This window comes from Acipenser ruthenus, chromosome 47 (genome assembly GCF_902713425.1).
Source record: "Acipenser ruthenus chromosome 47, fAciRut3.2 maternal haplotype, whole genome shotgun sequence".
Taxonomy (NCBI): Eukaryota; Metazoa; Chordata; class Actinopteri; order Acipenseriformes; family Acipenseridae; genus Acipenser; species Acipenser ruthenus.
The window spans coordinates 7938464-7961388 of record NC_081235.1 but is presented as its reverse complement, the minus strand read 5'-3'; the positions used below and the strand labels follow the sequence as shown (position 1 = coordinate 7961388).

General features: G+C 41.1%; 1 protein-coding gene across 8 annotated transcripts in view; it reads left to right on the top strand.

Moving 5' to 3' along the window:
- Positions 1 to 22925, top strand: part of LOC117966307 (receptor-type tyrosine-protein phosphatase S-like) — a 149764-nt gene that overhangs the window by 109483 nt on the left and 17356 nt on the right. For 4 of the 8 annotated variants that reach the window (XM_059014111.1, XM_059014112.1, XM_059014108.1 and 1 more), the window contains 10 exons: positions 1089 to 1206; positions 7799 to 8386; positions 9103 to 9197; positions 9340 to 9593; positions 10252 to 10342; positions 11392 to 11610; positions 11792 to 11949; positions 13412 to 13524; positions 16801 to 16848; positions 22351 to 22448. In XM_059014111.1, the coding sequence (XP_058870094.1) occupies positions 1089 to 1206; positions 7799 to 8386; positions 9103 to 9197; positions 9340 to 9593; positions 10252 to 10342; positions 11392 to 11610; positions 11792 to 11949; positions 13412 to 13524; positions 16801 to 16848; positions 22351 to 22448 (1782 nt within the window). The remainder of the gene's footprint in view (positions 1 to 1088; positions 1207 to 7798; positions 8387 to 9102; positions 9198 to 9339; positions 9594 to 10251; positions 10343 to 11391; positions 11611 to 11791; positions 11950 to 13411; positions 13525 to 16800; positions 16849 to 22350; positions 22449 to 22925) is intronic. The other 4 variants (XM_059014109.1, XM_059014110.1, XM_059014113.1 and 1 more) reach the window with 3 other exon arrangements.

The window sequence follows — 22925 nt, the reverse complement described above, 5'->3', positions numbered from 1 at the left end:
TGTGAGCCTTTGTCCTGTTTTTATTATTTAAAAGTCCAATTGGATTAACTGATTGGGGGGAAATGATAGCAACAAACGAAGCAGTTTGCTATTTATTTGTGTTAATTGACATGTCAGTGACATTTTAATAAACATAAATTGTTAATTTACATGATGTAATAATTTCCACAAACATTTATTCCCCCCCCCCCCAGCTAAAAAGCTAATGTGTGGACCTGACGTGTGCTTTTTGTGCTTGGTTAACACTCTGTTGTGTGAATTTTACAGGATTTGCTTGCTTCCAGACCCCTCCTAAATTTGGAGCTTTAGCTCAGTCTTATATCCCAGCTTCCTTATTTTCCCCCCTTCTCCCTAAACAATACAAACCTCCTTCTGCAACATAAACACACAGCAATAACTACAAGAACCACCACAGAATCCTGTGTTACTGAGGTGCGTTTAATGAAAGAGAAATCATAAAATACAATCCTTTGAGCAACCAAACTCAGTACTACTTTGAACAATTATAAACATTCCTCTATTATTATTATTATTATTTATTTCTTAGCAGACGCCCTTATCCAGGGCGACTTACAATCGCAAGCAAATACAAATACATTCAAGTGTTACAATACAAGTAGAGCAAGAAATACAATAATTTTTGTTCAAGTGTGACAAACCACAATTCAGTAATACAGCAGATAATAGTGATAGTTACATCAGGATATGATTAAAGGAAAAAGAGGGGGAAAAAATGTAGCATATTTATTGTGTAAGCATTCTCTTAAGGCTGGTTCATACTTCAGTCTTGTGACCTCCCAGAGACGGTCATCCAACATGACCAACTAGAGTTGAAAAATGCACCGCTGTCTCCCTGGACTGAGAGGCTGGAAATCTCCCTCAATTTAGAGTGTTTTGATACAGAACTCCAAACCCTCTTCAGATATTGTTCAGAAAGGTTTCATTAATACCAACACTTCAAACATGCTTTGAGACGTTTTTAGACAAAGCGTTAAGTTCAATTTTATTGGGGCCCAGTATCTGCAGCAATGGGATGCTGGTGACTTTACTGACCTTTTTTAATGTGTTTGTTTCTCCCTGGTGTTTAGGAGATGATCATCACCGGTCTCAAGCCTGAAACCACCTATTCCATCACGGTGGCAGCTTACACCACCAAGGGGGATGGTGCGCGGAGCAAACCCAAACTGGTGGTGACCAAAGGGGCAGGTGAGTGCCACTGGCATTGGGGAATCAGGCGAGGCACCTTAAAGGAGTGACAACCAAGATTTTAGACAACCGTTTATAAGCCCTAGCAGTGTCATCACTGGTCCCCCTTTTTTTTTGTTCAAGCAATCCCACCTGAGCCCAAATTCCACCCCTACCTCCACCCTCCGTCGCTGGCCCAATTGATCAGACTTTCACCCAGAGAGAGATTGAAAGACCACAGAATCCAGACCGTAGTTTAAACAGCGTCAGACTCAGATGAAGGAGAGCCAGATTCGGTGGCTCGTTTTCATACAGGGCTCAGTAACGGAATCGGACACATTGAGGTTGCTTTTTGTACACCTCTTGGTGACACATTGTAAGAACTTCCGGTTCAACAAAATAGATAGTTGGATCTAAAGATCTAAGCATTTTGTCCATAGCATTTAAACAAGCTGGTGCGTAAAACCTATCCAGTAAAAATGATGTCTGTGTTGTCACAAGAACATGTCGCTGATTCTTTTAAACAGTGGTACTGCCTTCCTTCCCTCATCGGAGGATTAGATTAAATAGCAAAACGCACATCAGCTGCATCGCAACATGAATTACATGAAAGAGCTTTATGTTCTTTTGCATGACAGTGTCAGTAAACAATGGGGCTTGAACAGTAAATGCTGCTTTAAAACTAGTTACTGATGTGACATAGACATGCGTGCATATCTATATATACTGACAAGTATCTCTCAATATGAGAACCTCAAGCATTCAGTACATCAATTCAGCATTTTATATCACTTTTTTTTTAAATGAACCATCAGTGGCAGTGAACAACACAAGCTATGTGTTTTCCACTTCGTGAGGCGTTTACTGCCCAGCTCACAGTTAAAGTGCGGGTTTGCTGTTCTGCACAACCACTTGCAAACCCACTCTCGCTCAACCCATGCCTAGAGTGACTGCGGCATCACGGCCCTCTATTATTTCTGTATCTTCCCCCTGTTACACTCAGCATCCTCATTATAGCATGGCCCCTGGGAACCTTGCCATTTGCATCTTGGTGGAGAGACGCGGGTTACAATGAGAATGACTAATAGGGTTTAATGGAGTTCAGGAGCCAGCTTCTTGTAGCCTTTTGTCCAAGGGCAGGATTAGCCCCCTGCACCCAGGGCACCTCTCAATTTAATTGGGCTACTTAGTGTTTGTTAGACCTGCTGGCTCCGCGGTTCTGTGTGCAGAAAGCTTATTCTTCAGTTCTTTAGAGACGGGTGACAGGCCTTTGGAAGACAGTTTGAATCCAGGTCTCAAGACAAATTCGTTTTGGGGAGGGGGGTGTCTCTTGGGGTTGGCAGCTAATCCACATCACAAACCACAGTGTGGGAGGGGGGCAGATTTCAGGGGAGGGTCACTGGGGTTTATTTTAGCTTTTTGTATTGAAGTTTGGACCAATTTTGTAATAAGTGGTTTATATTTCAAAGGACAAGGTCATTTTACAAGTGACGGCCACTTAATAGAACTGCCATTTGCAGAAATTAGCTTGCCTTCAATAATAAAACATTTATCGAATCTCATGAGGCCCGCTTGTGCAATTTTCCTACATGCATTTTTTTCAATGTGAGTCCATCTTTAAAGAACATCACCTTTTAATATTGATCTCACTGTGCTAAAGAACATGCTGGAGACTGACGTGGCTTAATGATGGTACATCATATTAAAAATTGATGTTGGGAAGATGACCTTAAAATGAGTGGGCCTGCACAGAAATACATACACATGTAAAAAATAAGAACATAGCCATAGACAAGTTCATTCCAAGTTCATCGTATAGACACTTGTCCTTCAGAGAGAAACTACAGCACAATGCAAAAATACTTCTGTTCTTTTTTTTTTAACACAAACAGTGAAATGATAAAACCAGAGAGAGGGGGAGAGGGGGAATGACAATACAACCCATTCCTTGTTCAATCAGTGGCGTTGTGTCAACAAGAGACATTAATTCTGTCCCTAATGGAAACGTGCCTCCAAGCCCTCAGTCAGGGATTGAGACGAATGCTGTCTGAAGAAGCACTGGCAATTAAGGCACTCGGTGTTCTTTCTCTCTGTCTCTCTCTCTCTCTGATCTCTGGGCTGATCTGTATCATTTCAGATAGCCCTATATTACACTTACAGAGATCAGAGATTTGACATGGCTTCCGAAACTCATATATATATATGGATTTATTTCAAACAATCCTTTTAGATGGTCGTTATCCCAAAATCACAGAGAAGGGACACGGGTTGGACTCGGTTTGACTTATCATTGTCAGCAGGGAATTCCAACACGGGAATGATCCCGGATTAACACGCTGCCTGTAGTTCTTAGGGACTGGCTGGCCTCTTCAGGACGGTTTTGTTCCTTTATTATTAATCCAGGATCGAAATGAACTGTTGCAAGCCTGTGGGTGTGTCCAGTATGTTACTTTAATGGAGATATAAAACTGTAAACTTGTTTTAAGTGCACCGATTTACTTAGAGACAAACTCATGCTCTGTACAGTGTAATATTGCAGTGCATGCTAAAAAAATCACTTTAAAGCTACTGGCTTTACAAAACCATCATCACTTACAATACAGGAATGGAGAGAATTCTGTATAATGGAATGAGCCATTGGAAAAAAAGGTGCCACAGTGATAACCTTTTAGTACTTGGACATAGCAATGATACAAACCTGTACATAATGCTAATCCAAGTACCGCATCAGCTTTATATACCGTGTTCAACATAAATACACAGCCCAGACGGTACATTATGGAAGTGGTGCTGTATATAACTCATGCATCCATGGCTGTGTTGAAAGGTGAAATATGCAGACGTCAGTTCCCTGGTAAAATATCTTAAAATACCTTAAACAAATGGGCATATAAAAAGGCAGTAAATCATCCTAAAAAGAAACCCCTTTTCCTGGCCAGGAACCCTGTATACTTGTCAAACAGCAGGGTCATCGAAAGGGCTGGTAATCCATCACTTGAGAGGAGGGAAGAGGGCTGGGGGAGTTCTATTGATTGTCCAGATTGTAAATGACACAGCTCTGGAAAATCGTTCAGAGCTCTACAGCGAGACACAGCAGGCAACTTCATTTCTCTGGAAAATCGTTCAGAGCTCTACAGCGAGACACAGCAGGCAACTTCATTTCTCTGGAAAATCGTTCAGAGCTCTACAGCGAGACACAGCAGGCAACTTCATTTCTCTGGAAAATCGTTCAGAGCTCTACAGCGAGACACAGCAGGCAACTTCATTTCTCTGGAAAATCGTTCAGAGCTCTACAGCGAGACACAGCAGGCAACTTCATTTCTCTGGAAAATCGTTCAGAGCTCTACAGCGAGACACAGCAGGCAACTTCATTTCTCTGGAAAATCGTTCAGAGCTCTACAGCGAGACACAGCAGGCAACTTCATTTCTCTGGAAAATCGTTCAGAGCTCTACAGCGAGACACAGCAGGCAACTTCATTTCTCTGGAAAATCGTTCAGAGCTCTACAGCGAGACACAGCAGGCAACTTCATTTCTCTGGAAAATCGTTCAGAGCTCTACAGCGAGACACAGCAGGCAACTTCATTTCTCTGGAAAATCGTTCAGAGCTCTACAGCGAGACACAGCAGGCAACTTCATTTCTCTGGAAAATCGTTCAGAGCTCTACAGCGAGACACAGCAGGCAACTTCATTTCTCTGGAAAATCGTTCAGAGCTCTACAGCGAGACACAGCAGGCAACTTCATTTCTCTGGAAAATCGTTCAGAGCTCTACAGCGAGACACAGCAGGCAACTTCATTTCTCTGGAAAATCGTTCAGAGCTCTACAGCGAGACACAGCAGGCAACTTCATTTCTCTGGAAAATCGTTCAGAGCTCTACAGCGAGACACAGCAGGCAACTTCATTTCTCTGGAAAATCGTTCAGAGCTCTACAGCGAGACACAGCAGGCAACTTCATTTCTCTGGAAAATCGTTCAGAGCTCTACAGCGAGACACAGCAGGCAACTTCATTTCTCTGGAAAATCGTTCAGAGCTCTACAGCGAGACACAGCAGGCAACTTCATTTCTCTGGAAAATCGTTCAGAGCTCTACAGCGAGACACAGCAGGCAACTTCATTTCTCTGGAAAATCGTTCAGAGCTCTACAGCGAGACACAGCAGGCAACTTCATTTCTCTGGAAAATCGTTCAGAGCTCTACAGCGAGACACAGCAGGCAACTTCATTTCTCTGGAAAATCGTTCAGAGCTCTACAGCGAGACACAGCAGGCAACTTCATTTCTCTGGAAAATCGTTCAGAGCTCTACAGCGAGACACAGCAGGCAACTTCATTTCTCTGGAAAATCGTTCAGAGCTCTACAGCGAGACACAGCAGGCAACTTCATTTCTCTGGAAAATCGTTCAGAGCTCTACAGCGAGACACAGCAGGCAACTTCATTTCTCTGGAAAATCGTTCAGAGCTCTACAGCGAGACACAGCAGGCAACTTCATTTCTCTGGAAAATCGTTCAGAGCTCTACAGCGAGACACAGCAGGCAACTTCATTTCTCTGGAAAATCGTTCAGAGCTCTACAGCGAGACACAGCAGGCAACTTCATTTCTCTGGAAAATCGTTCAGAGCTCTACAGCGAGACACAGCAGGCAACTTCATTTCTCTGGAAAATCGTTCAGAGCTCTACAGCGAGACACAGCAGGCAACTTCATTTCTCTGGAAAATCGTTCAGAGCTCTACAGCGAGACACAGCAGGCAACTTCATTTCTCTGGAAAATCGTTCAGAGCTCTACAGCGAGACACAGCAGGCAACTTCATTTCTTCATCTCCTACGATCAAACAATCACATTTCTGTGGGGTTTTTTTTTTTTTTTAAACCGCGGGTCCAGATTTGAGCCTCAATCCAAAATATTGAGAAACTTTTTATGTCCACTTTAGGTTCCCTTCAATTTACATTCTGAGTTATTTTAGTATTTGTACGGTTTATTTCAAGTTTGAAATAAAACCGTAAGATTTCATGCATCAGTATTAAGCTTTAAGGTTGAATCTGACTTTATGTTTGCATAATCATGTTTGTGTGTGATTTACTGCTTAGAATTGCTGCTGGAAATTGGAAGAAGGTTTGTGTGTGTGTGTGTGTGTGTGTGTGCGTGCGCGCGTGTGTGTGTGTGTACACTGCATTAACACAGAAGTGCAGTGACATTAATCAAAGGCTTCTATTTTGAGGCAAAACTACCATTACCCGAAACTCAATTTCTCTCCGACTGGAAATAGCTTTAAAAAAAAAAAAAAGAAATACCCTTGAAACGGCTTGCCGAGGTCCATCTCTCTCTCTGTGAGGCTGATGATTCAGTGTGCCTTCAGACGTTCCAGATACCCTTTATTTCTAAAGCTGGGTCTGCAGGCACTCCCTTTAATATTATGTTACTGCCTGTTTTCTGTTTCAGTGTCAAATCCAATTGGAAAATGAGACATTCTTCCCAAGTTGTTTTCACGTGGAAATGTGCCAGGTTCAAATCTATCTGCCTGCCTGTCTGTCTATGTAACTGTTGATCTTTCTACTGTATATGTCTGTCTATCTGTGCTGTGTGCTATACTGTGACTGCTACTGGTAAATTGAATAGGGACTCGTTTCTCTCAACTGAAGCTTTGTAGAAACAACATTTAAAAGATAACCTGAACCATCTGTATATAAAACTACTGGAGTACATGTAACGAAAATATTCCTTGTAATTGAAATGTATGAGAAGAATGTAAAGTAACATATTTGAAGCTGAATCTTTTGCAAAGCTCAGTTAACACTGTTACACACAAAGCTGCCACTGTTTGCAGTGTCTCTTTACCTTACCAGTCATGGGCACAGAAAACGTCAACTTCAAAAGGCTTGAAATGTTTTCCTGTTTTATTTTTTCTGCATGGGCAGTGCAAGTCTGCTACACTGGTCAGCTCTGTGGTGATCACTAGCTGTGTCGGGCTCTGTGGGCTCAGTGCCTGATCTCATAATGTGCAGTGAGCGAGCGCTGTTCAGCTGCAGCCCAGAAGGATTAAAACTCCATATCCAGAATGATATTGAATTCAATTCTGCTGGGTAAACAAGAGTGATGTGGGTACTTACACAGCTATGGCAAAAGGTTTTGCATCACCCTATATAATTAACTCATTTAGCTTCATAACGAAAAGCTGACAAAAACTGAAAGATGTGACATTTCAACATGAAATACTGTACTACTATTATGACTTCCGGTACATTTTTTGCAACATAATTTTGTAGTTACTTTGATTACAGCTCTAAATTATGTTTGTGTGTGTGTGTGTTATATTATAATTTATCTTTTATTTTTTTAAATCCTAAAACTCTAGGTGATACAAAACCTTTGGCCAGAGCTGTAGTATTCTAAAGACATTTATTTGGGAAAGGCTATTGTATTCTAGCTGTGGACTAATCAGCTGAAGGAATGGAATAGGGATGGTGTAGACTCAACTTTATTATTTTAGCATCCTTGAGTTTCCAGAGAATATTTCAGTTTCTTCCATATGATCTAGTCTGATATGTTCTGCATGCAATAAAGTTATCGCCCCTTGCCTGAATAGAACAACCTGATATAGTTTCTGTTTTCATTCTTTTCAGTTCCTGGCAGACCGGCTGTATCGGTCCAGCAGTCCTCAGAAAACATGGCTGTGGTTCAGTGGCAGCCTTCCACGGAGCCGCTGGTGCAGGTCCTGGGCTACCGGCTACAATTCGGACGCCAGGACGTCTCTCCACTGGCCACGCTGGAGTTCACAGCCCAGGAGCTGGAGTACACCGTCAGCAACGTGCACAAGGGGGCGACATACGTCTTTAAAGTGTCAGCCAAAAGCCGATCAGGCTTCGGGGAGGAAGCCACGCGGGAACTGAGCGTGCCTGAGGAGGTCCCTAAGGGGTACCCCCAAATTATCGAGGGCTCCAATGTCACGTGCTGCTCCATCCAGTTCACGTGGCTCCCCCCTGTTCTGGCTGAGAGAAACGGGGTGATAACCCAATACACCGTGGCTTATAAAGAGTCGGGGGCTCCCGGTGCCCTGACTGAAATGACTCTCCCGGCCTCTGAAATGAGCCTCAATCTAAACGGCCTCAACCCAGACTCCTCTTATGACATCAAAATCCAAGCGCATACCAGTGTAGGTCCAGGGCCCTACAGCCCTCCGATCCAGTATCGGACCATGCTTCTGGAGAAAGGTAGGGTTCTCTTTGGGGAAGACTGGGGAGACACACCACTAACCCAAGGTAAAACCTAGTAACAAGCTAAACCCCTGAGATCTGTTGAAAGTGGACGAATCTTAAAGGTAAGTGTGTTGATGTCAGGCACCTTCAAACCCCCAGCACGCACACTAACTATTCAGCCCCAGTCGTTAAGGTAGGATTTCTGAGTGTGACGCAACTCCACGGCCAGCGATGTGAAGCATGTCCCAACAGGCACTCAGAACGTTGCGAGCATGCTCAGTTTTGTCCTGTGTCGACTGCAGCATGCTATCTGGAAGCGCCAGTCCGGATTTCAAATTAAATTATAAATGAAAGGGGAATTAAAATGTTTGAAGAATTAGACTTCCTGGATCTTAAGAAATTACTCAAATTCCTGTCGAATTGATTTTTTTTAAGAGATAGGCACTTCCACATGGGATGGTACAGTTGTCCTCTATGGGTTTTGTGTTCACGAGTTTTACCACCTGCATTTAATTCTGTTGCTAATCATTTTTTTGAGTAGCGTAATCCCTTCACAGTTAATCAGCAAGCACCAGGTTGTTTTTGAGAGGAACGGGCATCCCAGGCCACCGAAGAAGCCAGAGAAACAGAGAGGCTTATAATAATAATAATTATTATTATTCTTTCCTTGCTCTATCCGGCCTCCTGCAGCACCTTAGTCCTGTTTTGTTTTTGTTTTTTTTTCAATGCAGATGTTCCAAAGAATTTCAAGGTGAAGCTGGTGATGAAGACGTCAATCTTACTGACCTGGGAGTTCCCTGAAAACCGGCACCCCTATCGCTGCAAGGTTAACAAGCAACTCGCTGATTTATAATCTGTTTCATTTCTATATGTTAATACACCATGTTCAGAGAAACCAGTGTTCAATAACGCTGTCTTAGTGCAGAGAAGGTTAGACCGAAAGCTGGAGTTATTATTTTTTTTTTTAGATCGAGTATAATGGTCAGAGCGTTGACGTGGATGCCCGCGCCACGAAAGCGCTGATCACAAACCTGCGTCCGAACACCACGTACAACTTCAAGATGACCAGCGGAGAGGACAACATGGGCGGCCTGAGGCACAAGGTGTTGACCAGGACTGCCCCAGCCGTACTGGTCACCAAGCCGAGCCTGAACCGCAAACCAGACACCGACGGCACTCTGATCATCATGCTGCCCTCCTTGGAAATGGCAGTGCCGGTCAAGTAAGAAGCACACCAGGCAACAGCGTGGTATATTACAAAGTTAGAGGAATGCACAGCTATGGACAAACGTTTTGCATCGCCCTATAGAATTTTAGGATTGAGACTTAAATTTAAAATATACAATGAACATAATTTTGATTATTGAACATCATGTAATCAAAGAAACTACAAAAGTATACTGCAAAAGTCTATCGGAAGCCATACTAGTAGTACAGTATTTCATGTTAGATTTTTAAATGTCACATTTTTCCATACTTGTCATTTTTTTTCTAGTATATGGAAAACTACAAAGTGGTATGTAATCAATATGTTAACATAACATTATTCAGCAGGTTTCATTTGACTTTATGAAGCAAAATGTGTTAATTCTATTGGGTGATGCCAAACTTTGGGTCACAGCATTATTATCACATATGCATGTTTTCAGGGAATTTTGAGGACTCATTAGACACTGTTTTTTGTATAGGTCTCTGAAAGAAAAATCATACAAACATGTAATGGTATAACACCGTTAACACATTGGTCCCAGTTCTTCATTATAAACGGATTCATACTTGATTATTCCTCATATGATAAATGCTACCTTGTGGTGGCGATGATGAGCTACCGCACGTTGGCCATGGCGGAGTTATTAAGAAAGGGTCTCTTGCACTTTCAGGTACTACTATATCATAGTGGTTCCTCTAAAGAAGGTGCGCGGAGCGTTTGTGAAGCAGTGGAAAAGCCCGGATGAGATGGACCTGGATGAGGTGGGACTGTACCTGAAAAATGATGTTACTATATTGATCAGGTGCCAGCAATCAGACCCGTGCTGTATCTGATTAACTGGTTGTGGATTAAATTGCCGGCTGGCTAGCTTGGTAATAAGTGTGATCAGTTTGGATTAAATTTGCTCGCAACTGCATTTAATTGTCAGTGGGAGAGGCCCAGGACTGAATGGAGGGATGGTGGTTCAGGTCAAGCTTATTGAGGCAAAATCTATGTGGTGAAGCTCACTTAGACTATTTTATGCACCCTTGCCATGCCTTTCCATTGTTCTTCAACCTTCATGAGCACTACAGGTCGATAGAAAAGATAGAGTCATGTGCAACTTTATTAGAACATTTATATCCTTTATATACCCACCTGCATGAACACCTCTGGATGTGTCATTGATATCCTTTATATACCCACCTGCCTGAACACCTCTGGATGTGTCATTGATATCCTTTATATACCCACCTGCCTGAACACCTCTGGATGTGTCATTGATATCCTTTATATACCCACCTGCATGAACACCTCTGGATGTGTCATTGATATCCTTTATATACCCACCTGCATGAACACCTCTGGATGTGTCATTGATATCCTTTATATACCCACCTGCATGAACACCTCTGGATGTGTCATTGATATCCTTTATATACCCACCTGCCTGAACACCTCTGGATGTGTCATTGATATCCTTTATATACCCACCTGCCTGAACACCTCTGGATGTAAGAATTTAAATTTTCAGTCACCACTTTGTGCTTTAATTAGGCATCCTAAACAATGTCTAATAGGTCTCATGCTTTTTACCATTTGTGGCTATGTTCCTTTTTCTCTTGCTATTTTAAATGAATTGCATGTGTGGCCTATTAAAGTCATCAATTAAATTAGACAATTGCTAATTTGCCTGTTTTGACAGTTTTCCAAGATTCAGTTACAGTAGTTTGATTTCCATATGCACAGCAAATCAAAACTACAGAAGCAATGGGGTGTGCTGCTGCATCGCTGTATGTATTTGTGTTGAACCAGTCTGCTGTCTCTCCAGGTGATGAAGGATATCACCCGACGGGAGCGTCGGAGGCGGAGCATGCGTTACTCACGGCAACTGGACATGAAGCCGTTCATCGCTGCCCGCTTCCGGACCCTGCCCTCACACTTCACCCTCGGGGACCAGATGGAGCACAACGGCTATGAAAACCGAGCCCTGGAGCCGGGTCAAGAATACGTCTTCTTTATCCTGGCCGTGCTGGACAACCCGGAAGTGGTGAGTAGGCCTGCCAGCAAACAGGAAGTGGCGGGAACAGGAAGTGGCGGGAACAGGAAGTGGCGGGAAAAAGAAGCTGTAGAAACAGGAAGCTGTCTTTTTAGAACAGGCTCGCTACCTGTTCTCCTCTCTGGACAGGTGAGCTGAACGTTCTTTCCTTTTCCATGTTTTTTGTTTTCAGAAAATGTTTGCGGCAAGCCCGTACACAGACCCGGTGGTGGCTCCAGACTTGGACCCTCAGCCCGTGGACGGGGGGGATGGGCTCATCTGGGTGGTGGGACCGGTGCTGGCCGTCGTCTTCATCATCTGCATCGTCATCGCCATCCTACTCTACAAGAAGTAAGACCATTCAGGGCTCAGTGTCCCCAAAAATATCAGGGTTAGGGTAAGAGATCCTGTATGATACACACAGATACACATTAGAAAATATTAGTTATCCAGCCAAATACCTTATTTCAGTCATTCATTCATTCATTCATTCATTCATTCTAACTTCCATAGTTTTTAATCACCATGTAGATTTAATAAATATCAACAAGGAATCTATACTTTTGTCCCACTTTTACATTAGCAGCTGGTTTCACAGACCCTGATTAGCACTAATATAGGAATGGAAATAAGACTCCTGTTGCATAGCAGTTTCATCCATTCCAGGTTTTGCTACAAGCTTGATTAGTCCCAGTTTATAGATAACAAGCTCGGGTGTCTCTTATTAAGAAGGTAGCAAAACCAGGATTGTATCAAACTGTATCAAAAGGGAGTCTTATTTCCATCCCTGTAATATCACTAATAACTCCTAATTGGGCTCTGTGAAACTAGCCACATATAACCTTAATCCTGGCCCTTGTCATTTTTTAACCCACAGATGATAATGATTCTACAGGGATATAGAAAAGGTGGATTTTTTTTTTTTTCTTTAATTGGGAAGCATTGGCTCTGTTTTATGCACACAGACTCTTGTTTTAGCACACGTATGAATCATCACATTACCTTTACCTGTCCTTGACCTTGACTTTAAAGCTGCCCTGAGTCTCTCTGCTCCTCATGCTGATAAGCTTTATTTAGAATCAGACGGCTGCGTCGGGAATTCAAATGATTCGTATTGATTTCGTTTTCCCTGTGTGTGTTTTTTTTTCTTCCCCCTTTTCTCCAAACGCTTTCCTTGGAAACAGCAAACCTGACAGGTAAGGAAGGCGTGCTTAGCTGCAAGGAACTGGAGTGGATTGTGTAGGGCTGGGCTGGTTTAATAATGAATTACATTGTACTGCTGCTAAACTGCAGTTATGAAATCAGCTCCTGTGATTATTTCTAGAAGATTAGCATTGTGTGAAAGACTGAGTATCTCTTATCGTTTTATACAGATTAGGCACAGGAAATATTCCAGTATTTTTTGCTTTAGTTAAAATAGAAGTCAGTGCATCAATACCAGTGCATTTAAAAAAAAATATACCATTCAGATGTGAAATAAATGTAGTTCTGGGACCCAGTGGAGTTACCCACAGGTAAAGAAAGAATAAGCAGACTGGTATTCACTGTCTCTTTGTATTCTTTGTAAGCACTGCTCCTCTGTCTTGTAACTGTTTTATAAGGTTTTCCAAAAAGGTAATAGAGGAAAATGGTTGGTCTCAAGCCCTCACTTTTCCGCTTTCCTCAGCCACATTTTTTCACCGTTTATTTGTTGTTGTGAATCCGTCATTATCAGACATGACCTCGTTAGTTGACCCGATCTTGCTGCAGCAAGTAGAACAGTGTTAGATCGCTGAGTTTTTTTGATTTTTGATTTTTGATTTTTAAAACTCAGCAAGCGGAAGGAATCTGAGCCCCGTACAAAATGCCTCCTGAACAACGCTGAAATCACTCCCCATCACCCCACCGACCCTGTGGAGATGAGACGCATCAACTTCCAGACCCCAGGTAACCCAACCCCTATCCCCAAACACTCACCTGTTCTGCTGCACTGAATCCGGGAGCACGCCAGGAACCGAAGGGGTAACACTTTGCCTTAAGTGACATTTATTGTGTCGTAATGAAATCTAGACACCTGATCATGAATACTAAAGAAAAATAGTTCCAATAGTTTATAAGTTCCTGCCTTCATCATCATATATGATGTGATCGTAGCAAAAGCTGAAAAGAAAGACTCTCTCTCTCTCTCTCTCTCTCTCTCTCTCTCTCTCTCTCTCTCTCTCTCTCTCTCTCTCTCTCTCTCTCTCTCTCTCTCTCTCTCTCTCTCTCTCTATCTATCTATATATATAGACTACTGTGTAGCACACGACATGCAGTACAGTTTTACCAGCTTCTAAACCTTTTGTGCAGTAAAAAAAAAAAACACTATTTCTGCACTGTATCGACTGTAAAGGTAATTATGCCACTTAGTGAGGATATGCCTGAACCGTTGGAACATTTTTCAGATGTCTCTTTCTTTCTTGTTCTCAGTTTCCAGATTTTTTATTTTTGTATTTATTTGTTTTATTTTTTTCTGCATTTCAAAGTCATGCTGTTTTTTTTTTTCCTCATTCATTCCTGTCTGCCACCTGTCTTGTGGGATCAGAACCACACCAAAACTTCATTCCAGTTTGAGGGAGGGGGGGATTTTATTTCTATTCAGAGACTGTGCGGTCGGTTCAGTTGCTCTAAATCGCTGCTGTTTTAAATCATTCAAATAGATCTCCTCTCTGTTTTACACACTCGTTTGCACTGTATGTTGGTTTGTATACATTTTGTTCACAAACTGATGGTCTAAATTACTTATAGTGACGCTTTTAAGAGCAGAGGAACTAGACCACAACATGCTTTGTATATTCCAGATAGCGCTGGGTTGTCAAACCCCTAGCCGTCGTAAATGAGTTTTAATTTACGTTACTGTAGCAACACAGAGGCTGTCTAAAGTGCACTGAAAACAATGCAAATTTAAAACAAATGTTTCTACCATGACTCCATGCAAAGTGCTTCCCGTCTCCTAGCATTACCGGAGACTCTGTGTATTTCCACTGATGGCTTCCGTTGTGGAGTTCACTCTGAACCGATTGGTTCGTTTACTGGAATTCAAAGGGGAATTCTGTTTTAGTTTACTGGAATTCAATTAGAGTGCCTGCGCTTGGTGGCTGGCCGGCTGAGCTCAGAGATCAGGTTGAGCCTCCGAGGAGCGTTTTCAGCAGGGGTTATTCACAGCCTCGATCCGCACTCTCCTTCCTGCTGCGTCGACCACCGACCGCTCTCCCTCCCTCGCACTGCTTCACACTCTGTCTGCTTCTGTTTCTCTAGTCTGTGTGTTTCTTAGCCTCTGTGTATCCCACTATATCTATCACCCTTTCCATCGCCATTTCTATTCCCCTGTAAAATTTTAATACTGCTTTATTAGAATTACTAAGATGCCTAGTAGGAAGATTTAGATCAGAGGTGTCCAATCACGGTCCTGGAGGGTTATTCCACTCCAGGTTTCACAGACTACTTTTAGGGTCTGGATGGAGGTTTAATTGGTTCAATCACACAATTTAGAATAGGGTTGGAACAAAGACCAGGACTGGAAAGACTAACTTTGGCCAGCCTGATTTAGATATATCGTAGAGAACGCCTGTGATACACAGGAGTCAAGACTCGTTGAAGCAAACATGTTTTACAATTAATTTGGAACATTTTTGACCTGCGTTTTGATTTCAAATTGAGAGCACCATGATACAACAGAACCCATTATCTGTTACGTTTTTGTTGTACAGTGTTTGTGTGATCCTGTCCATTTGCAGCTGTATCTCATGTTCACCATTCCTTGTGTGTCCAACATGTTTTAATGAGCTGAATTAGCAATACTGGAACCTGATAGTTCTGGCAACTCCTGTCATCTGAGAGGGGTTGTGAATACTGCTTCACACAGCACTTTCCAACTCCCGAACGCAATAAAGACAAAAGCTGCACAGCTGTATACGTGTATACTGCGTCATAGTTATTTTTTTTTTAATTCGCCATAGAAGTTTAACAAATTGATGCAAAAGCTTTATTTTTTTTTTCTTTTCGTGGTGACTTGTGACAGAACATGACTTAAGCCAACGTTCATATAATGAAAATGGACACAGTGGAGTGGCTTTTGATTATGCTAATTTGAAGTATTTATGAGAGTTTAAATCCGGGGGGGGGCAAACATGCACAATTTATATGTGTGTTTGTACATTTTTAGATTGCACCAAATTATGATGGATTGTGTAATTTTTCTTTTTTTTTTTTGGAGATGTGGATTCACAACAGATTAACTCACTATGCCACCTAGCCCCTTTTGAATTCCTCAACTCAAAGCATAAAAAGAAGAGTCATTTTCTTTTCTGACACCCTCCAGTTAGCAAAAAGCCTTAATTCATGAATGCATTCATTATTTCACCTAATTAAAACTGCAGTATTATTCAGCGATGTGACAGCACCTCATTTTCCTTGAGGTCCTAAGGCAAGAAGCATGAAAGAATGAACTTTGTGAAAGATGTTGCGGACTAAAATACACTCTGAGGGTCATACATCATGGGAATATTAATAACACAGTCAATAATACATATTAATACTTCCTGTTACCTCTTTGAGTTAATCATGGTCATGTGTATTACATATCCCCCCCTCATTTTATTATATTATGCTTTTGCAATGTTAATCAGTTTTTTAAAATAAATCGGAAGCTGAGGATAATTATTCTGAAGCAGGATGGATGTTGCGTTTGGTTAATAATATCAGTAAAGGAAATCATCCACTGTGTACCTGCTCTTTATAGGGCAGTGGTGCATGGTGGGGGATTGCAGACTGATTTTTGTTCTGTTTCATTGTCAGTATGTTGTTGAACTGGAGTTTCTTTCTTTACCAAAATACAGGGACTAGCACAAAACATAGCCAGTCAAGATAATTAGTCCTTTTAAGATTACTGGACCATGCAAGATGATGCAAAATTCATGACAAGAAATTCTTCCATTTTTGCTTGGTTGAGAGCCATGGTTTGGAGCTTGCAGTACTGATCTCGAGCGCCACTACTGTGCCCATGACAGACTGAATTAGGGTTGTGCAAATACAAAAAACAAGAGTGTTTTAGCAATTCTTTTGTTTCTTCCAGAGCTACGTTGGCCTTTTTTAAGTTCTATTTATTTTTTTTATTTTTTTTCTTCATCAGCCTAAAAAAAAAAACGGTTTTCTTTCTTTTTTTGTGTTTGCTGTTTTTCACAGATTCTGGTCTGAGCAGCCCCCTCAGTGATCCCGGTTTTGACTTTGAAAGTTAGTTCCTCTGTGTTTTAGTTCCTGTGTGTGTCTTTTGCACTTTATCTTTTTTAATTTACATTTATTTTCCTTTTGTTTTTTTGTTTAGTTTTTTTTTTTAATTTGCTGTGCTTTTTCAGGCTATCGGCTGCTCATAATTCCCAGGTTTCACGCTTTCACTGTGTCACACCCAAGTGTCTTTGCACTGCAGGGCACCACCACCCTGATATCAAAAACATTTTTACTGAAATGATCCAAACTAGAACCTGCTGGGGTCTCGCATAGAGTATTTGGGGACTAACTCTGATAGCAAGACAGGAAGAGCTTTACTTATTCTCTTAAAGAGAGATACTGAACCTTGTGATATACTTTTTTGATATACTCGTCGCTTGTATTTACCTTATTTGTGTGATTTATTCCAAGGAACGTGCCGGAACACTGTTCCGGTACTATTTTCTATAGGAAAGCAAAGTCACATGACTCCCATCTTCCGCACAACTGTCTGATTCAGTCAGCAATCCTCTTGATGCAATGAAAAGAGCATTAGGAACTTCTTACAAACTACTTTAAGAAGACTAAAAATGCTGACGAAGACGACAGCAACAGCGCATCGACTACGGCTGTGGACACAAACACAAACAGAGCCACTGACACACAGACACGTGAAGTGAAGCATTCTGACAAGCTGGAGAACAACACAGAAATTAGACAGATGCGTGGCCTATGTGTATCCAGTATACAAATACAATGTGAATTCGTAGAGTAATTCTTGCGTTCCACTAAACGATTAAAGTATGTGTTTTGGTGGATATTTGTTTGTTACAGCTGTAACTGCATTTGCTGAAGATTTCTTCAGGGCTCTCTGGGAGACTGCTTGGAGCTCACTATGGAAACACTAGCAGGCTCATGTTAATGCACTGTATTAATGGGCATCTTCCCTGCTATAATAGCCTTGGTGCATGCTATAAGAAAGTGAACATGCTAATGCTTTGATGATGGCTCCAGATTGTCTATACTGTATAAATATCCACTCAACCTAGAGAACTGGAAAGATCAGAGCCTAGACAAGGCTGTTTAGATACTGCAGGTTTATTTATTATAAAAGTATACACAAAGTTTTGTATTGCTTTCCGAAGTAGAAACATAACCCTTAGTTTTGCAACCATGCATCATTTAGTTTTGTCCATTTTGCACTGGAGAAATACAGTACAGTGCATTGCTGAAAGAGATCGCACCTTGTGAGTATTTTGCACATTGCCAGCATGCAAGTAGATGGAGGTAATCTTTGAAGTGCACCCTGGAGATTTGCCAGCACTGCACTTCAAGTGACGTTAGATATACTGTTAATTATACACATGAGTTACTGTTTAACCACATGTGTAATTAAAATGAAACTTTACATGTTGGCAACACAATATTATCTACGACCTAATGAAAATGCTGATAGTTGTGACGTTTTTATTGCACAGCATACAGTGAAAAATAATTGGCTCAGACTTCATTATTGGAAAATATAGACCAATCTACTGCTGGACTTCAGAGCTTACAGAAAAGTGAGAGCCAGGAAACCAAGCAATCTTTTGTTAATTCATTTCTCAGTAACTTAATTAGGATGAGCCGAAGACACCAAACTTCAGATTACTGTAAATCTGTTCTGCGGTGAAGAGATCTGGAATTAAAAAAACCTTGAGTGGAGATTTCAGAGCATTAGTCTGTTAAACAAAACACAGAGAATCATCTGTGAAAGTCTTTTACTCATTAATACCCCAACATTAATAAGCAAACTTTAAATGTCTGATTGCATGCCGAGAATGAGCAACAACCAAGCTGGGGTTTCTTACAAGATCGAAAGATTGATACACAGATACTGACAGATGGAGCCCATAATACTGAGCAATGAAAATCAAGCCATTGGATCAACGTTTACCGTAATATCACAGTTATCTTACCTAATGTATTGCTTTAAATTTATAAAACTCACCAAAATGTGATGACTAAAACAGAAAAGGATACACAACGTGAATCTAAGAAAGAAGCGGAATGCACTAGCCACGAGAACTCTGACTGCTGCTTTTTAAGGTGGTATTGTTGGATTAACCCTTTGCTGCCCAGTGCCCAATATGTTTGACATTGAGAAAATAAATAGGTATGGGAGCACACCCTGGGGTAAAGGGTTAAGATCCGTTGCCAGTGTCAAAAATTAGTCAGGAAAAATACAGTACATTTGAAGAGATGGGTGCCAAAAATATAACCAGTATTACCTACAATTCTGCCTTAAATCCCCTTGTTATTGACCCCAGCGCAGGTGCAGTAAAGATGTATTCTTCAAGTCCATTCTGATCAGTTACAGTGAGGTTTCCTGCAGATGAGATCTTGTTACTGCTATTTGCTTTTTGCTATTGCAGTTCAATGACCACCCTTGGGTTGCTAATCACTTGTGGCTTGCTAACGATTTGTTGCTACTAAATGAACTGGTTTTCCCTTCGCTCATTAATCTAACTGCCCAGCTAATTAGTGTACAGATGACATCATGGTTTCCAAAAATGTATGCATTTCAATTATCGGGTTGCGTGTTCCCCTTCATTTTCCATGCTTGTCATTATTGTGCTGTCATGGGAGTCGGTTTTAAATGACTTTGTATACAGTATGTGTTGGAAATGTGCAAGGAATTGCTGTTGAAGCCTCTGGAGGGTATTAGGCATTTTAAAAATGGTAGCCATGGCAAGAGACATTGTGTGAAGTGGTGTGAAAGGGATACATTGCGAAAGGTTAAGCGATTGGTTTAAAGAAAGTATCGTTTTTAGTTTGTTAATTCAATTAAGTAAAATAATCTGGGTGAAAAGGCATAACAAATAAGATTTATTCTCTGCCAAAAGCACTTTAAATATTGATCTTCAAAGTTGATTGAATGACATTGAGTTATAGTATAAGGTCATGTCAGAGTTTTCAAAAACAATTCAAAAGTTTCCTTTAAAGGGAAAGGTTTCAATATGCACATGTCTTGCATATTCTGGATAAAGTATATTTTTATACCTGCAACAACCATTACAGGAAGAATAACGAAGTGTTACCTTTAAATGTAAAGTGACAGCACAATATCAGACAGTACTGTGAAATCAAGTGGAACTGTATTAACGCAATGGTGGGGTTCAAGAATGTAGGAAATGGAATGCCCTTGTCTGCACATTCTTCCTATTTTCAGAATACCATCTGCCTTTGTTTTTAAACTCAAATGTTTTGAAAAACGACACCTGAGATCAGTTTAGTAAAATGTCCAGGCCTGGTGTTTGCGGATTGGTTAGCGCCAGTAACGTTTCAGCTTAATTTTTAGCGCAGCCAGAGAATAATCAATGAATTGTATATATCTCTGAGAAATAGAATAATAACTTGGAATAGCTTGTCGTAGACGTCACTGCGCAGCGACCTTTTTAATTTGAATGAATCTGCTGGTTGCTGTAAGACATCTTGTATTCAAGTGGCCTTTTCACAAGTTTGTGTTTATTATGTACAATTATAAGCCCTGACATTATCTTTGATTGTTTCGTTTTAGCATCAGTGGGGTTCCCTGTTGTTTAAGTAAAAGGAGCAGCAAAGCCTAATTAACTGAAAATGTCATAGAAACATTGCAGCATGATACAGTATAGCAAAGAAGAGGCCACAATGATTCACCTTGTTTTTTTCAAGGAGAAAAGGCAGACCAATGCCAAACTCAGCATTCATATAGGACCCTAGTATAAACCACAGGATTCACCTGTCTTACGTATTATCTGAAGTACCCCTCTATTATTGCGTTTCTTTGTTTTCAAATCGAAGCAGGGCTCAAGTCTTACAGTCAACGGGGGGTAATACCTAAACATGCTTCTGAATTTAATTAAGAAAGAGCTATAGTCTCTGCGTCTCTCAAATCCTTCATGGGAAAGGTACTTTTCTCCTTGCCAGTTATTTAGCAACAGCCTGAGAAGTATTGCTGGGAGTCGCAGAATAACCTTCATGGGAGACACAGCGTTTGGAAAATTGTCCGATTTCGCTTTCAGCTCAGTTCTCAATTACTTAAACCTTCCGACAATCAAGTTCCAGCTGCCTGTGGTCTGGTTTCCTCGGTAACGGATAGCTTCTGTCTATTGGATGTCCTACCTGTCTCTCTGATTGTGTTTGACGTATAGTTTTGCAGGTCAGGTAAAGTGCATTGTGGGTCCCCACCCTTTTCAAAAAAGAAAATAACGAAAGGGGGGCGGGGGGGAGGAACTGATGATGTCACGCTTGCTTTGCCATATTTGTGCTCAAGCCGTCTGTCTTAAATGAACCACTTTTAAATCACGCCATTGCACTGCTTTTAGGATCATCAACAGGGCTCGAAATTAGCCACTGATGTTTGCAGGGTTTGGTAAAGACTGTTCATATTTAAAAAGGGATTGATAGTATTAATAGAGGAGATTACTGATCCTGCTAGGGTCTTAGAGGTCGAAATTTAAACTAATACACAATTAACAGCACGTCCGACTGTAAATATAAAAGTTTTATATTTAGTGTAAAAAGAATGGCGTTCATTTTCAGACTTGGAGTAGATAACATTTTAGGGGGGTTTGTAAAAAAAAAAAATGTGGATGGTAGATGAATAAAATGTTTGACTTGCTCTATAAAAGTTGATAGATGCTGTTAAAAGCTAGATAGAGATAGGGCTTTGACAAAAATAATATCTTTTTTTTCTAATAATAAAGAGTATTATGGTTCTTTTAGTGCTGCTGCTGTCTCACAGGGAGTTTTTTTGCAAGCGTTTTTAATCCATTGAGGCACCAACATTAAAGCAGGTGCTGTTAAAAAAGGCCTTGCCATCCTCAGTTTCAGTTTTATAGATTTCTCCCGAGGCAAATGATCATGTATTGTATATTAGATTATACTTGAAATTACCCTGCATCGAATTCTAAAAAGCCCTACTTGTGTTCTTTTATTTCTTTTACTTCGGGCAAGGTCCTCCTCAATTCAGTAGAAAAAATGTTTTTAAATATATAAAGACTGTTTAATTTTGCCTCGTGTGCACCTCGCTGAATCGGAAATTCAAATTTGAAACTTAAAACAAACTAAGTCAAGTTTCTGCCAGTGTTCTCATCAGTGTGATAAGTCATTTAATGCGGCACTATACTGTAGTTGTGACATTAGCCCATTGAAAAAAACAGTCCCATTCAAAGCAAATCAGCAGCCTACAGATGCCAAAATACAAAGTGCCAGATGTAAGTAGACAGTACTTTACATTGGTTCTATTTGGGATCGTCTCTGCAGACAATACCATGCTTCTAGCATTACTGCAATGGTTATGATGGTCATTTCGAGCCTTGAGATGATCCTAACATCACTCATAAACCTCACTGTATGTATGTGCTTATATATATATATATATATATGTGTATACACCTTCCGTTCCAGGCTGTCTTTGTCTGTGTTCCCTGTGTTTCTGTGACCTGAAGGCGTCCTCTGATGGTATCTCTCTCTTTTCTTTCTCTCGTTCTGTCCTTCCTGCGGCAGGCATGCTCAATCACCCTCCGATCCCCATCGCTGACCTGGCGGAACACACGGAGTGCTTGAAGGCGAACGACAACCTGAAGCTGTCCCAGGAGTATGAGGTAAGAACAGCACGGCATGGCTCGCTCAGCCCTTCACTCAGGACAGCAAGGGTGACTGAAAGGGCGTCAGGACCTGCAGTACCCTTTAAAAACCGTTCGTCACTTGATTTTCAGATAAATCAGGCGTGAGAAGATTGAAAGAACTGAATTTATTTAGCCTGGAACAAAGTTGAATTGGGGGAGGCGGGGTTTGATTGAAGTCTTTAAAATCTTAAAGGGAGCTGGCCCTAGCCAATACTGTAAGCACTTTTAAGCACAGAAACCAGGACCAAAGGAAACAGCTGGAAATTGTGGAGACTTAAAACAGAGGATCAAAGACCACAGAGAGTGGTGAGGGTATGGACTTTAGTTTTAAAATGGACCAGCTACTAGGACCCTAACTAGCACTGAAGGGGGTTCATGTTCTTATGTTCCATAGGTTTCAGTTGAATTGTCTACTTAATCAATTAAAAGTCCAATGGGAGAGAGACATCATAG